At 48.5% G+C, this 14,436-nt stretch overlaps 2 protein-coding genes across 6 annotated transcripts in view; both read left to right on the top strand.

The window, feature by feature from the left end:
• The window catches only part of CBR3 (carbonyl reductase 3), an 11,867-nt gene extending 7,569 nt beyond the window's left edge, over nucleotides 1-4,298 (top strand). Inside the window, exon 3 of the mRNA XM_032276934.1 lies at nucleotides 3,809-4,298. Within this exon, the coding sequence (XP_032132825.1) occupies nucleotides 3,809-4,245 (437 nt within the window). The 3' untranslated portion in view covers nucleotides 4,246-4,298. The remainder of the gene's footprint in view (nucleotides 1-3,808) is intronic.
• Nucleotides 4,299-11,440: 7,142 nt separating this feature from the next.
• Nucleotides 11,441-14,436, top strand: part of DOP1B (DOP1 leucine zipper like protein B) — a 119,927-nt gene continuing 116,931 nt past the window's right edge. For 4 of the 5 annotated variants that reach the window (XR_004268601.1, XR_004268600.1, XR_004268602.1 and 1 more), the window contains exon 1: nucleotides 11,441-11,604. The gene's annotated coding sequence lies outside the window, so the exon portion shown is untranslated. Of the gene's footprint in view, nucleotides 11,605-14,106; nucleotides 14,126-14,436 lie in introns of those variants that run through there. The other variant, XM_032276932.1, reaches the window with a different exon arrangement.

The following is a 14,436-nucleotide window of genomic DNA, read 5'->3' as shown; positions in this document are numbered from 1 at the left end:
AAAAGAACATTACTGGTGCTGGGTGCAGTGGCTCACGCCTGCAATCCCAGCATCTTGAGAGGCCAAGGTGGGTGGATCGCCTGAGGTCAGGAGTTCAAGACCAGCCTGACCAACATGGAGAAAACCCATCTCTACTAAAAATACGAAATTAGCTGGGCATCATGGTGCATGCCTGTAATCCCAGGTACTTGGGAGGCTGAGACAGGAGAATCACTTGAACTCGGGAGATGGAGCTTGCAAGCCGAGATCGCACCACTGCACTCCAGCCTGGGCGACAGAGCAAGACTCTATCTTAAGAAAAAAAAAAAAAAAGAACATTATTGGAACAATTGGAGACATTTGAATATGGGCTGTATTTTAGATAATAGTGTTTTATAATGATAAATGCCTTGCATGTGGTCACAACTGTAGTAATGTAGGGGAATGCCCTTGCTACCATACATAACACTAAAGTGCTTAAGATGAAGGTTTATGATTTCACCAACTTGGAGAGAAAAAGGGACAGAGAGGGAAAAAGCAAACGTAGCAGAATGTTAACAATTAGTGAACTTAGGTGAAGGGTATAGGATGGTTATCGAACTATTCTTGCAACTTCTGTGTAACAGGAAAGAAACACATACATACACTTCACCTTTGAAGGTGAGAGAGAGAAAGAAGGAAAGAAATACTGAATAGTACTCAGTACCTTGGAGGATGAGTGAGGTGCTAGTTTTCAAGGACAGAGTGAGGGTATCTCCTGTGGGACTGCGGTCCTCAAGAATATGCAGCTCCCCTGCAATGTGCACCTGTGGGGAACACCATTCAGAAAATGAAATAAAATCTAGAAATCTAGCCAGGCGCAGTGGCTTACACCTGCAGCCCCAGCACTTTGAGAGGCCAAGGCAGGAGGATCACCTGAGGCCAGGAGTTTGAGACCAGCCTGGCCAACATGGTGAAACCCCGTCTCTGCTAAAAATACAAAAATTAGCTGGGGGTGGTGGTGCACACCTGTAATCCCAGCTACTCAGGAGGCTGAGGCAGGAGAATTGCTTAAACCCAAGAGACGGAGGTTGCAGTGAGCCGAGATCGTGCCACTGCACTCTAGCCTGGGCAACAGAGTGAGACTCCATCTCAAAAAAAAAAAAAAAAAAAAAATCTAGAGATCCTATTGGAAGCAGAGACCATCCATTCAGAATAATATATAAGAAAAGAACCCGCCAAAATTAGTAGGGTTTGATACTGATGAAATGTGTAAATTAAAACGTTTACTGGTTTTTGGATCTCCACCAGCACTTCAAATTGTTGTATAGTTCCTGGCCTGTATATTTGTTTCTATGAACACAATTTAGTAGCTGTGAATTATGATCAACATAAATAATTTGTAATTTAATGAATATGAATATTATTAAATATGGACTAAAAAATAATGAAATCAGGCCAGGTGCAGTGGCTCACACCTGTAATCCTAGAACTTTGGGAGGCCGAGGCAGGCAGATCTCCTGAGTTAGGGCTTTAAGACCAGCCTGGCCAACATGGAGAAACCCTGTTTCTACAAAAAATACAAAAATCAGTCAGGTGTGGTGGCATGTGCCTGTGGTCCCAGCTACTTATGGGGCTGAGGCAGAAGGATCACTTGACCCCAGGAGGTGGAGGCTATCGTGAGCCAAGATCGTGCCACTGAACTCCAGCCTGGGTGGCAGAGTAAGACTCTGTGTCCAAAAAAAAGTAATGAAACAAAAACCAGGATGGAGAAACAGCCCATTCGACGTGTGAGATATCTACAATGAAAGACAGACAGAGTCATCCCTAGGGATGCTTGTTGCTGGTTGTGGCACTAAGGAATTGAGGCCCTGGAAAATTGGGTGTGCCTAGGAAATTGAGGGTGTTAGTCCTTAGTGTGAGAGCACTGTCCCTTGGAAAGCAAGTTTACAAGCACTTGGAGTGTGTATGCCGGGGAAGAACGGTTTTATAAAACTGCCAGGGAGTCAGGCACATGATGGCTCACGCCTATAACCCCAGCACTTTGGGAGGCCAAGGTGGGCAGATCACTTGAGGTCAGGAGTTCAAGACCAGTATGGTCAACATGAAACCTCATCTCTACTTAAAAAAAAAATACAAAAATTAGCCAGGCATGGTGGCACACACATGTAGTCCCAGCTACTTTGGAGGCTGAGGCAGAAGACTCTCTTGAACCTGGGAGGCAGAGGTTGCAGTAAGCCGAGCATGCCACTGCACTCCAGCCTGAGTGACAGAACAAGACTTTGTCTCACAGAACAAAATAAAAAAATCTTAGGCTGGGTGCAGTGGCTCACAGTTGTAACCCCAGTACTTTGGGAGGCTGAGGCAGGCAGATCCCTTGAGGTCAGGAGTTCGATACCAGCCTGGCCAACATGGCAAAACCCATCCCTACTAAAAGTACAAAAATTAGTCAGGTGTGGTGGTGGGCACCTGTAATCTCAGCTACTGGGGAGGATGATGCAGGAGAATTGCTTGTACCCAGGAGGCAGAGGTTGCAATGAGTGGAGATTGCACCACTGCTCTCCAGCCTTGGTGGTAGAGCAAGACTGTGTCTTAAAAAAAAAATTAGGGTGCTGGGCGTGGTGCCTCATGCCTGTAATCCCAGCACTTTGGGAGGCCAAGACAAGTGGATCACAAGGTCAAGAGATCGAGATCATCCTGGCTAACACAGTGAAACCCTGTCTCGACTAAAAATACAAAAAATTAGCCGGGCATAGTGGCAGGTGCCTGTAATCCCAGCCACTTGGGAGGCTGAGGCAGGAAAATCGCTTGAACCCGAGAGGGGGAGGTTGCAGTGAGCTGAGATCATGCCATTGCACCCCAGCCTGGGTGACAGAGCAAGACTCCATCTCAAAAAAATAAATAAATAAAGTAAAAAATAAAAATAAAACTTCCTGGGGAAATCTACGAATTTACTACCTCAGCCATCTCTCAGAGAATCCTGTGAAAGGGAGCCCTTCTTACTGCTGGAGGTGTGTTCTTCCCTTGGGAGAACAGGAACCAAAAAAAATTAAAACCCACATGTGCATATTGTGCCTTCTATAGTCATTTTTTAATTTTATTATTACTTTTTGAGAAACAGTCTCATTCACGTCACCCAGGCTGGAGTGTAGTGGACTGCGGTAGTGTGATCACATCTCACTGCAATTGCTACTTCCTGGGCTCAGGTGATCCTCCTAGCTCAGCTTCCTGAGTAGCTGAGACCACAGGCACAAGCCACCACACTCAGCTAACTTTTGTATTTTTAGTAGAGACAAAGTTTTGTCATGTTGCCCAGGCTGGTCTTGAACTCCTGGGCTCAAGTGATCTGCCCCTCTTGACCTCCCAAAGTGCTGGGATTACAGGCATGAGCCACAGTGTCCAGCCACATTTTCATTTTTAATCTGCAATTAAATCTGCACAAGGCCGGGCACGGTGGCTCATGCCTATAATCCCAGCACTTTGGGAGGCCGAGGCAATTGGATCACTTGAGGTCAGGAGTTCAAGACTAGCCTGGCCCAACATGGTGAGACTCTGTCTCTACTAAAAATACAAATTAGCCATGTGTGGTGGTGCACACCTGTAATCCCAGCTACTTTTGAGGCTGAGGCAGGAGAATTGCTTGAACCTGGGAGGCGGAGGTTGCAGTGGACAGAGATGACACCACACCACTGCACTCCAGCCTGGGCGACAGGGCGAGACTCTGTCTCAAAAAAACAAACAAACAAACAAAAAAAAACACCTGCACTATGACTCAATTGTATGTTTGGTATATTCAACCAATGGTTGTATCTCTGTGATATGCTTTCATATTTCTCTCATTCTGTTTTAGGGAGAGTGGTGAATATCAGTAGTTTACAGTGTTTAAGGGCTTTTGAAAACTGCAGTGAAGATCTGCAGGAAAAGTTCCGCAGTGAGACACTCACAGAGGCAGACCTGGTGGATCTCATGAAGAAGTTTGTGGAGGACACAAAAAATGAGGTACATGAGAGGGAAGGCTGGCCCAACTTACCTTATGGGGTATCCAAGTTGGGGGTCACAGTCTTATCAAGGATCCTGGCCAGGCATCTGGATGAGAAGAGGAAAGCTGATAGGATTCTCGTGAATGCGTGCTGCCCAGGACAAGTGAAGACAGACGTGACTAAGGAATTCGACATCAGGACTGTGGAGGAGGAGGCTGAGACCCCTGTCTACTTGGCCCTCCTGCCTCCAGATGCCACTGAGCCACAAGGCCAGCTGCTCCGTGACAAAGTTGTGCAAAACTGGTAAACATCTGCCTCAGAGTTTGATGCTTAATAAATGTTGGTGGAATGAACGAACGAATTGATGTTGTGTTTTGTCACCAGGCTGGAGTGCAGCGGCGCTATCTTGGCTCACTGCAACCTCTGCCTCCCGAGTTCAAGTGATTCCCCTGCTAGCTGGGACTACAGGCACATGCCACCACGCCTGGCTAATTTTTTGTTTTTTAGTAGAGACAGGGTTTCCCCATGTTGGCCAGGATGGTCTTGATCTCTTGACCATGTGATTGGCCCGCTTGGCCTCCCAAAGTGCTGGGATTACAGGCGTGAGCCACCACACCCAGATTTTTTTTTTTTTTTTAATTGAGATGAAGTCTCACTCTGTTCCCCAGGCTGGAGTGCAGTGGTGCAATCTTGGCCCACTGCTACCTCCACCTCTCGGGTTCAAGCAATTCTCTGTCTCAGCCTCCTGAGTGAGTAGTGGGATTACAGGTGCCCACCACCATGCCCAGCTAATTTTTGTGTTTTTAATAGAGACAGGGTTTCACCATCTTGGCCAGGGTGTTCTCAAACTCCTGACCTCAGGTGATCCACCTGCCTCGGCCTCCCAAAGCATTGGGATTACAGGTGTGAGCCACCACGCCCAACCTGATTCTCTTTCTGTTCTTGAAAACGAATGTCCATTAGAATTCCCCTGGAAAAAAGGTGTTTCTAGTTCTGGAATCTGGAGCTCAACAACATTGCTATGCCCAACTCTTTTGCCTGAGAGGGAGAAGAACATTTTCGTGGGCATCGGGACCACCTGGAGGGCTGATGGAAATGAGTTGTTGGTTCCCTTCCCCACACCAATACGCTTCATTTTTAACAAGTTCCCAGGTGGTGCTGACATTGCTGGTCCCGGGACTGCACTTTGAGAACCACTGGCATAGCAAGTGCTTTTAGAACGGTGGAGTCAGAGCTCCACCATTTTCCAGCTGTTCCTTGCTGTTTCCAGTTTTGTTTTGTTTTGTTTTTTGAGACGGAGTTTCGCTCTTGTTACCCAGGCTGGAGTGCAATGGCACTGTTTCGGCTCACTGCAACCTCCACCTCCTGGGTGCAAGCAATTCTCCTGCCTCAGCCTCCTGAATTGCTGGGACTACATGCATGCGCCACCACACCCAGCTAATTTTTGTATTTTTAGTAGAGAAGGGGTTTCACCATGTTGGCCAGCCTGGTCTCAAACTCCTGACCTCGTGATCCGCCTGCCTCAGCCTCCCAAAGTGCTGGGATTATAGGTGTGAGCCACCGTTCCCAGCCTCAAGTTTCTTTTATTTGGGGGAACAGAACTAAACAAGATGACCTAGTTATTTCTAGTTCATCACAGTGTGTAGCTATTTGTTTTTCTTGACTTTTTGGTTTACAATGACAGCTCCTCAAAGTGTCAATTTAACTCTCACAGCTTTCTCCCACTTTTTCATCTACTTGGGGTAGGGGGAGTCTGAATCCCCCGTAGACTGCATTTAACTTCCTCAGGCCAGATGGAGTGGCTCATGCCTGGAATCCCAGCACTTTGGGAGGCCAATGCAGGCACGTTGCTTGAGCCCAGAAGTTGGAGACCAGCCTGGGAAACATAGCAAGACCCTTGTCTACAAAATTTCAAAAAATATTAGATGGGTGTGGTGGTGTGCACCTGTAGTCCCAGCTACTCAGAGGCTGAGGTTGGGAGGATTACTTGAAACCAGGAGGTCAAGGCTGCAGTGAGCCATGATTGCACCACTGCACTCCAGCCTGAGTGACAGGATGAGACCCTGTCTCAAAAAAAAAAAAAAACTTAACAGCAAAAACTTCCTTCAGCCTATTTATATGTCACTGATTAAATCCAACATGCTCTTATTCATCTCAGACCACAGCTCCTAAGACATTTTAATGGCTTCTTTTCTGGCTCTAAAAACATTTTAATGGCTTTCAGTAAGTTTCCTGAGTATCTTTTATACTCTGGCCTCCCTCTGCGGCCAAACTCCAGTCCTGCCAATGACGGGCAATCGCCCAGGAACTTCAGGAGCACTTCAGGCTCTGCCTGACAAAGTCACAGACAGGAAGTGCATGAGGAAATGAGCCGTCCCTTTTATTTCTTCTTCCTCTTTTGTATCTAACCAATCCTTTTTGGATAAATAACCCACTTCCTCTTTTGTCTCTAGCCAATCCTTTTTGGATAAGCATGTAGCCCACTTAGATGACCCTTAATTGTCAGTGGCTGGTCAGAATGACATTTCTCATTCTTATGAGAAGGGCTGCCATTGGCCCTTATTGGATGATCTGCCTAGCACCCTCCTCCAAAATATGATCTCCCGCCCTCCCCCGGACTTCCTTCCCATGTTTGCAGCTGCAGCAGCCACAAGGTGACCTTGCCTCTGTTGACTGCTCCAGCTATAGGTCCTTCCTCTAAAAAGAACCGGTGGGATTGGATCAGAGCTGTTACTGTGTGTCCCACCCCATGTGCCTGAGAAGCAGAGGGAGCTAGCCATAGCCAGAGAAGGAGGCCAACCGTCAAGAGGAGCATTTAGTACAGGTGCAGTGGCTCATCCCTCCAATCCCAGCACTTTGGGAGGTCAAGGCAGGTGGATGGCTTGTGCTCAAGAGTTCAAGTCCAGCCTGGGTAACATGGTGATACCTTGTCTCTACAAAATAAATACAAAAATTAGCTGGGTGTGATGGTACATGCCTGTAGTCCCAGTTCCTCGGGGAGCTGGGGCAGAAGGACTGCTTGAGCCTGGGACGTGGAAGCTACAGTGAGCCAGCCATGTTTGCATCACTGCACTCCAGTCTGGGTGACAAAGCAAGATGCTGTCTCAGAAAAAGAAAAAGAAGAAGAAGAAGAAAAAAAAGAATGACCCTAAGATCATTCCTGAAATCCTTAGAGATGGGAGGATGCTTAGAGATGCTCTTAGAGAGCATCTTAGATGTTCTTAGAGATGCTCCAAGATACCCCTGTAGCCTTAAAATATATTTTCCTTTTTCTTAAGCTACATTGAATTGGGTAGTTGTTGCTTGCAATCAAAAGGAACCTAACTAATAGAAGTACATTAACTTGTGTGTGTGTGTGTGTGTGTTTCTGAGATGGAGTTTCACTCTTGTTGCCCAGGCTGGAGTGTAATGGCAAGATCTCAGCCCACTGCAACGTCTGCCTCTCAGGTTAAAGTGATTCTCCTGCCTCAGCCTCCCAAGTAGCTGGGATTACAGGCATGCACCACCATGCCCAGCTAATTTTTTTTTTTTTTTTTTTTGTATTTTTAGTAGAGACAGGGTTTCTCCATGTTGGTCAGGCTGGTCTCGAACTCCCAACCTCAGGTAATCTACCTGCCTCGGCCTCCAAAGTCCTGGGATTACTAGTGTGAGCCACCTTGCATTAACATGTTTTACAGTATTGTGAAAGGAAAATAAATCTTGGGGCCCCAAACTCACTAAGCTAAAGGGAAAAGTCAAGCTGGGAACTGCTTAGGGCAAACCTGTCTTCTATTCTATTCAAGGCCACCTCTCTGCTCACTGAGATAAATGCATATCTGCTTGCCTCATTTGGAAAAGCTAATCAGAAACTCAAATGAATGACACCATTTATCTCTTATCTGCCTATGACCTGGAAGTCCCCTCCACGCTTCCAGCTGTCCCACCTTCGCCTCAAGTTGTCCCACCTTTCTGGACTGAACCAACGTACATCTTACACATATTGATCGTTGTCTCATGTCTCCCTACAATGTATAAAACCAAGCTGTGCCCCTACCGTCTTGGGCGTATGTTGTCAGAACCTTCTGGCTGAGTCATGGTTGCCCATCCTCAACCTTGGCAAAATAAACTTTCTAAATTAACTGAGACCTGTCTCAGATTTTGGGGGTTCACAGTATGCTGTTGGAAAAAAAAAAACAATTAGGCTTGGAATCAAAAGGAGAAAAAAATCATGAATTGAGAACCTATGGCAAACTAGATAGACTATATGTCCTGCTTAATAATTTCCCAACATGGTTTTAGGTAATTCTTACTGCAGTCCTTTCCCTTCATTTTGTGTTACTATAATGGAATATCACAGACTAGGTAATGTATGAAGAAAGTAAATTTGCCTGGGCACAGTAGCTCATGCCAATAATCCCATAACTTTGGGAGGCCAAAGTGGGAGGATCATGTAAGGCCAGGAGTTCAAGGCCAGCCTGGACAACATAGAGAGGCCCCATCTCCACAAAAAACAAAAATTGACCAGGTATTGTCATGGCCACCTTTAGTACTACCTACTTGAGAAGTTGAGGTGTTAGTATCACTTGTCCCCAGGAGTTTATGGCTGCAGTGAGCTATGATCATGCCACTTCACTCCAGCCTGAGCAACAGAATGAGACTCTGTCACCTGTCTTTTTTTTTTTTTTTAAAAAAAAGGTAAGTTTATTTATCACAATTCTGGAGTCTGGGAAGTCCAAAAGCATGGCAGTAGCATCTGGCAAAGGCCTATTGGTGTATCCCTACCATGGCAGAAGGCAGAAGGGCAAGAGAATGCACACAAAGTATAAGCTAAACTCATCCTTCTATCAGGAATCCACTCCCCTGATAAAGATATTAATGCATTCATGATGGCAGAATCTTCCCTCATGATCTTAAAGGTCCCACTTTGCAATACTGTTGCCTTGGGGATTAAGTTTCTAAAACAGGACTTTAGGGGACACATTCAAACCACTGCATCCTTTAAGGTAGGAATCAATGCCATTTTTCAAATGAAGAAATAAAGGCTTGGAGAGGTTAATTGACTGGCTCAAGATCTCAGAGCTAAAGCCAGGATCATATCTAGGACTGACTACAAAGTCTTTTTGACTCTAGTGCTTGGCAAGTCCAGCTTCACTGATGAGTCTAGAGACCATGTAACAACTCTCTTGGTGTAAAAACTAAGGGAGATGATACATTTAACTTAAGCATAAATTAGATTACACTTAAAATGAAATATGGTTTAAATGCAGCATATTTTAAATGGATTATCTCACACAATGTATTTCTGGTTTATTTTGTTTTGGTTTTGGTTTTTTTTTTTTTCTTTTTTTTTTTGAGACCGAGTCTTACTCTGCTGCTCAGGCTGGAGTTCAGTGACACAATTTCGACTCACTGCAAACTTTACCTCCCAGGTTCAAGCGATCCTCCTGCCTCAGCCTCTCAAGTAGCTGGGAGTACAGGTGCATGCCATCACACCTGGCTAATACAATGTGTTTTTTAGGCACCAGAGGGAGCCAGTGCTTCCTTCCACATCAGCTTTTCTGTGATACATTTTTCTAGACTGTTTCATATGTGGTACACCCACATGCAATATCAGCTTTAGACTCCACCCTTTGACTTTTCCTTCACCTACTGAACTGCAGCAAGGATTGTGACAGACTAAGAATCTGAACAAGGATGCAGTGTGGAGATGAAACAGGTGTCAATAACAAAGGTCAATTGCAAAGTGGACAAAGTATCAAATACAGAACTGCACAGGACTTCTCCACTAAGAAGAATATGGGGAGAGCAAAGGGAATGGATATTTTAGGGAAGGAGGCAGAAGCCAACAGAGAACCAGTGGTTACTATCAAGATGGGTGGAGAAGAACTTAGTTTATAAAAGACGTTGGCTTAGGCCAGGCACAGTGGCTCACTCCTGGAATCCCAGCACTTTGAGAGGCTGAGGTGGGTGGATCACTTGAGGTCAGTCTGGGGGCACCAGCTTGAGCCAGACAATGTAGTAGGTTCGGATTTATAATGCCTTCTTTATTGTCAAGAGGGGTAAGGATTAAAGTTCGGGTTTAAATTAAATTTGAAATGCCTTACTTGGTTTGAGTATTAATATCCAAGGACCTGGCTCTTTCTGCATGTCTTAAACTGATGAATGCAGCTAAGTAGACTTTTAAGTGTGACAAGACAACTTGATCCAAGAAAACAGATTTCTTGTCAGAATACTCAATTTTTTTTTTAGGTGGAGTCTCACTCTGTCACCCTGGTCTGAACATTTCTAAAGGATGTTTGGGGGTTAAAAGGATCGAGGCCTCTGCAGAAATGACAGCCTTCATCCACAAGTGGCCCAGTCCGGATTGGGAGCCGCAGCTCGGTGGGTCAGGGCCTGTGCTAAGGTGAGCGCTGCCTACCGCGCACCCTCCAGGTGCGTCCTGCTCTGAAGTGGTCGGACTGGACCTTCCAGGTCCCAGCGCTCGAGAGGATAGCAGGCAGGGGTTGGGGTTTGTCTGGAGATAGAAATGCTTTCTAAGGTTGGCCTCAAGGTCTCCTTCCTGAGCCAGAGCCCAGGCGACGAGCTCCGTCCAGGTAAAAATGATCCCGCCTACCCGGTCGCCCAGGGTCGGAAACCTCAGGCCCGCGCGGGCTGAGGCAACTTAGCGGGGGTCCCAAGACCGCCGCGCCCCCGAGCCCCGAGCGTGTGTGGAGGACTTGGGCGTAGTCGAGAGGGAAAAGTTTGGGTGAACCAGGTGCTGGGCACCCTTCGAGGATCCCCAGCTTCTCCGTTTGTGTGAGTGACTCCAAAGCACCTCCGAGGGCCGATGCACGCGCGGACGACCTTGGACCGGCACTGACCAATGTTTCCTCCTATTAGGTCGTGTCGGGGGTCCCCAGGTGAGACGCGGACGCCGCCCCGCCCACCTGTGCAAGGCCTTCCCCGGAGCAGCCCGGCTGCAAAGCAACGCCTACGGCGGGAAGCTAAAGACTCCGGCTCCCTCACTCCGCGGCAGCGGCGACTGAACCGCCCCGACTCGCGGAGTCCCTCCCCAAGCCCTGCTCCTAAGCCCAAGCCCCGCCCGAGGCCCCGCCCCCAAGCCTATAGCCCACCTTCAGGCCCCGCCCTTGAACCCGCCTCCATGCATCAGGCCTCGCCTTTCAGCCCAGCCCGGCCCGCCAAGGCCCCGCCCCCGTACCGATGGCCCGCCTCCAGGCCCCGCCCTCGATCCTGCCTCCATGAGTCAGTCCGCGCCTTCCAAACCTGTCCGGCCCGCCGAGGCCCCGCCCGGCCCGCCGAGGCCCCGCCCCTGCACCCATGGCCCACCTCCAGGCCCCGCCCTTGATCCTGCCTCCAAGCGTCAGGCCCCATCTTCCAGTTCCGCCCCGTCCGCGGAAACCCCGCCCCCGCGCGCCTATGGCCCACCGGCAGGTCCGGCCCCTGGGCCCGCCTCCGGGCCTCCGGCCCCGCCTTCAAGTCGCGCCCCGAGCGTAGAGGCCCCGCCTCCAAGCTCCGCCCCGAGGCCGCGGTGGGGAAGAGCAGTCGCTGCCGGTTCTCGGGCGCCGCGCTTCCTCGGCGGTTCTGGCTCCCGGCCGCGCCGCAGCCCCTGCCTAGTCGCTCTTCCGCAGCCGGGCGGGCTCCTCCGCGCCGCACGTGGGCGCGCCCGACTACAGGGCCGCTGCTGCGGGTAAGTCGTGCCCGCGCCCTGCCCGGCGTCCACCCCTTGGCCGCTGGGCGAAGCCGGAGGAGCCGGGCGTCGCCTCCCCGCCGCCCGCGAGCCTTTCCCGGGGTCCAGAGGGCTCGGGCGGCGCCATAGGGCGGCCCGCGGTGCAGGTGGCTTCCCGGCGCGCGGCCCGGGCCCGCGGCGCGCGCTGCTGCAGTGCGGGGGTGGGAGCTCGGGGCTGGAAACCCGGAGGGCAGCGGGGAGGCTGGGTGGGGTCCCCTCGACTTACCAGATCCTCGCGTGGAGGATGTGCGGCCAGCCACGCCCTCGCCGAGCGGGGCTGCAGGTGCAGGTCAGCTGGGTCGCGGCCCGCGCGCCCTCCTGGGGCGGGCCCACAGCGAGACGCGCAGCCTTTGTTTGCTCGTGCGGTCCTGCTGGGGTGGAGGCTGGGGACGCGGACCTGACGGAGGGCTTTCCTGGTCGGGGAAGACCCCAGTCTTCCAACCCGTCCGCAGGAGAAGGGATCCAGGCGCTCCGCCGGCCTGGCCCCTGCGCCCTGCAGGTTTCCTGGCTGCTGGCGGGACTGTTACCCGCAGGTGTTGCCTTACACTCGCGACCGCAGCCCTGCATTTGGGAAGACGTTGCTAGATTTTTTGGTTAGAGTGCTGGAATGCCGTCCCCTCCGCCCCCCAGGCCTACTACCATTAGGTGGCTTTAATTTTTTCCCGTACAATTTAATTACCACTGTGAAAGACCAAATTCAAATCAGTGTGTCTCAGAGTTGATTAAGCCCGTTGGTGATGAGTGTTTCTGTGCTGTAAACTAAGGGTCATTATCAGTTTTATTACTAATTGTACATATCTATTATTTGTTGCTAAATGTTTTTGCTTTTGTGTAGGGTCACTGTGTCCTCATTTTCATCGAACTCAGAAATATTCCTTCATGTAAACATATTTACAGTGAACTTTTTTGGGACCTGGCTGTTGGTTTTTCACTCGAACTTGTTTGTTTCTTTTTCTTTATTATTATTATTATTTTGTAGAGACGGAGGTCTCACTGTGTTGCCCAGTCTGGTCTCAACTCCTGGGCTCAAGCAATCCTTCCACCTCAGCCTCTTAAAGTGCTGGAATTACAGGCATGAGCCGCAGCTCCCAACCCTGGATGTGGTTTTGTATGAAGTTAAAAATGGGTAAAGTGAGAGATTTCTTGCTGACATTTTCGATTGTAAGGTGTGTGTATCTGCTCAGATACATTTCTTATGCGATTACTTCTTTATGTGTCTAGTTATTTATAGGCTATATAACTCCATCGGTTTTACCAAACCGTTCAATCTCTCACGAGAAAGATGTTCAGGATAGATTGCAAGATCAGTGGCAAAAGAGCTATTTAAGGACTGAACCAAAAATTTTCTCACTAGCGTAATGTAATGGAGACCCTGTACTATCTCACTGATCTGAGCTCAAATCTGGTTCTGCTAGCTGCTGGGTGTGTGACCTGGGCAATTTTCCGAATGGCCTGACTTCCAGTATCCCCATCTTGGGGCTAATACCCATCTCACAGGACTCTTGTGTTGCATGAAAGAAATGCATGGATAAGGCCAGGCACATTTACTAAACCTGTAATCCCAGCACTTTGGGAGGCTAAGGTGGGCGGATCACCTGAGATCAGGAGTTTGAGACCAGCCTGACCAATGTGGTGAAACCCCTTCTCTACCAAAAATACGAAAAAAAAAAAAAAAATAGCCAGGTGTGTGGCGGGCACCTGTAATCCCAGCTACTTGGGAGACTAAGGCAGGAGAATCGCTTGAACCCGGGAGGCGTAGGTTGCAGTGAGCCGAAATCATGCACTCCAGCCTGGGCAACAAGAGCAAGACTCCATCTCAAAACAAATAAATAAATAAAAATAAGAAAGAAAAAGAAATACATGCATAAATGGTGAATTTACCAAGCTCACCCAGAAGACTTGCTTGGTAACATACCACATGCCCTGTATTTTAAAATAAAGGAGCTTGCATGAATGACTGTTTCCAGACTTCTCACCTGTGCTGGCAGTTATACCAGATAGCACTTTCTTCATATGGCCAACCATAACATTGACTGCTCCAGTTACCTGCTCTTACCTGGCTGATGCCCTCCTTGCCATGAGCAGTGGTGTCCCTTGCTACCCCACCTCCTAAATACACACCTTATCATCAATACACACCTTATGACCGTTCTCCTCCCATAACTCTAGCCGGCCACACCTCTGGACTTTGAGGACTCCTCTGCCGGTGGCTGAGTTTTCTCTTGCTACCATCAGACTCTGTCACTTTGTCCACCCTCTCTCACTCATGTATGCCACATTAAACTGAAGCGATGTGTTTAGGTATTTCCACTTTTATCAGGCTGTGAACTATGCGAGTAGGGATCTTGTCTTATTTATGTTTCTTTCCTCCATGTTTAGACACTTAGTAGAGTGAACAGACTGCACTGCTGGAGTATTTGGAGTATTGTGGTGGTTTAGAGATGCTGGATTTCAGAACTGTGAATTTTCTGGGAAAAAAAAAGTATGGACTGTTTGGATATACCAATTTCTTACTATCTTTTCCTTAATATTTTCAAAACGTGTGAAGGCACTCATTTCAGAAAAAGGGACAGGCCTTCCCAGGAATGAGTAGGCAGTCTTATTATGTGGGTGGGTGTGCAAGGTGCAGTATATTTTTGCAGAGAGGCACGCATATGCAGAGGCTCTGTGTCAGGATGGGTCTGGCCTGGGATTTGTAGGGTGCAGTGAGAAGTGGTTAGAATCTTGTAAGCTGGAAAAGGGGTTGTTTGGTTTTATTTGAAGCTTTTTTTTTTTTTTTTTTTTTTTTTTTTT

The sequence above is a fragment of the Sapajus apella genome, unplaced genomic scaffold (assembly GCF_009761245.1).
Source record: "Sapajus apella isolate SASKATOON/1434 unplaced genomic scaffold, GSC_monkey_1.0 scaffold8, whole genome shotgun sequence".
Classification (NCBI taxonomy): Eukaryota; Metazoa; Chordata; class Mammalia; order Primates; family Cebidae; genus Sapajus; species Sapajus apella.
The sequence above is the reverse complement of the archived record's forward strand: the minus strand, read 5'-3'. Positions and strand labels throughout refer to the sequence as shown.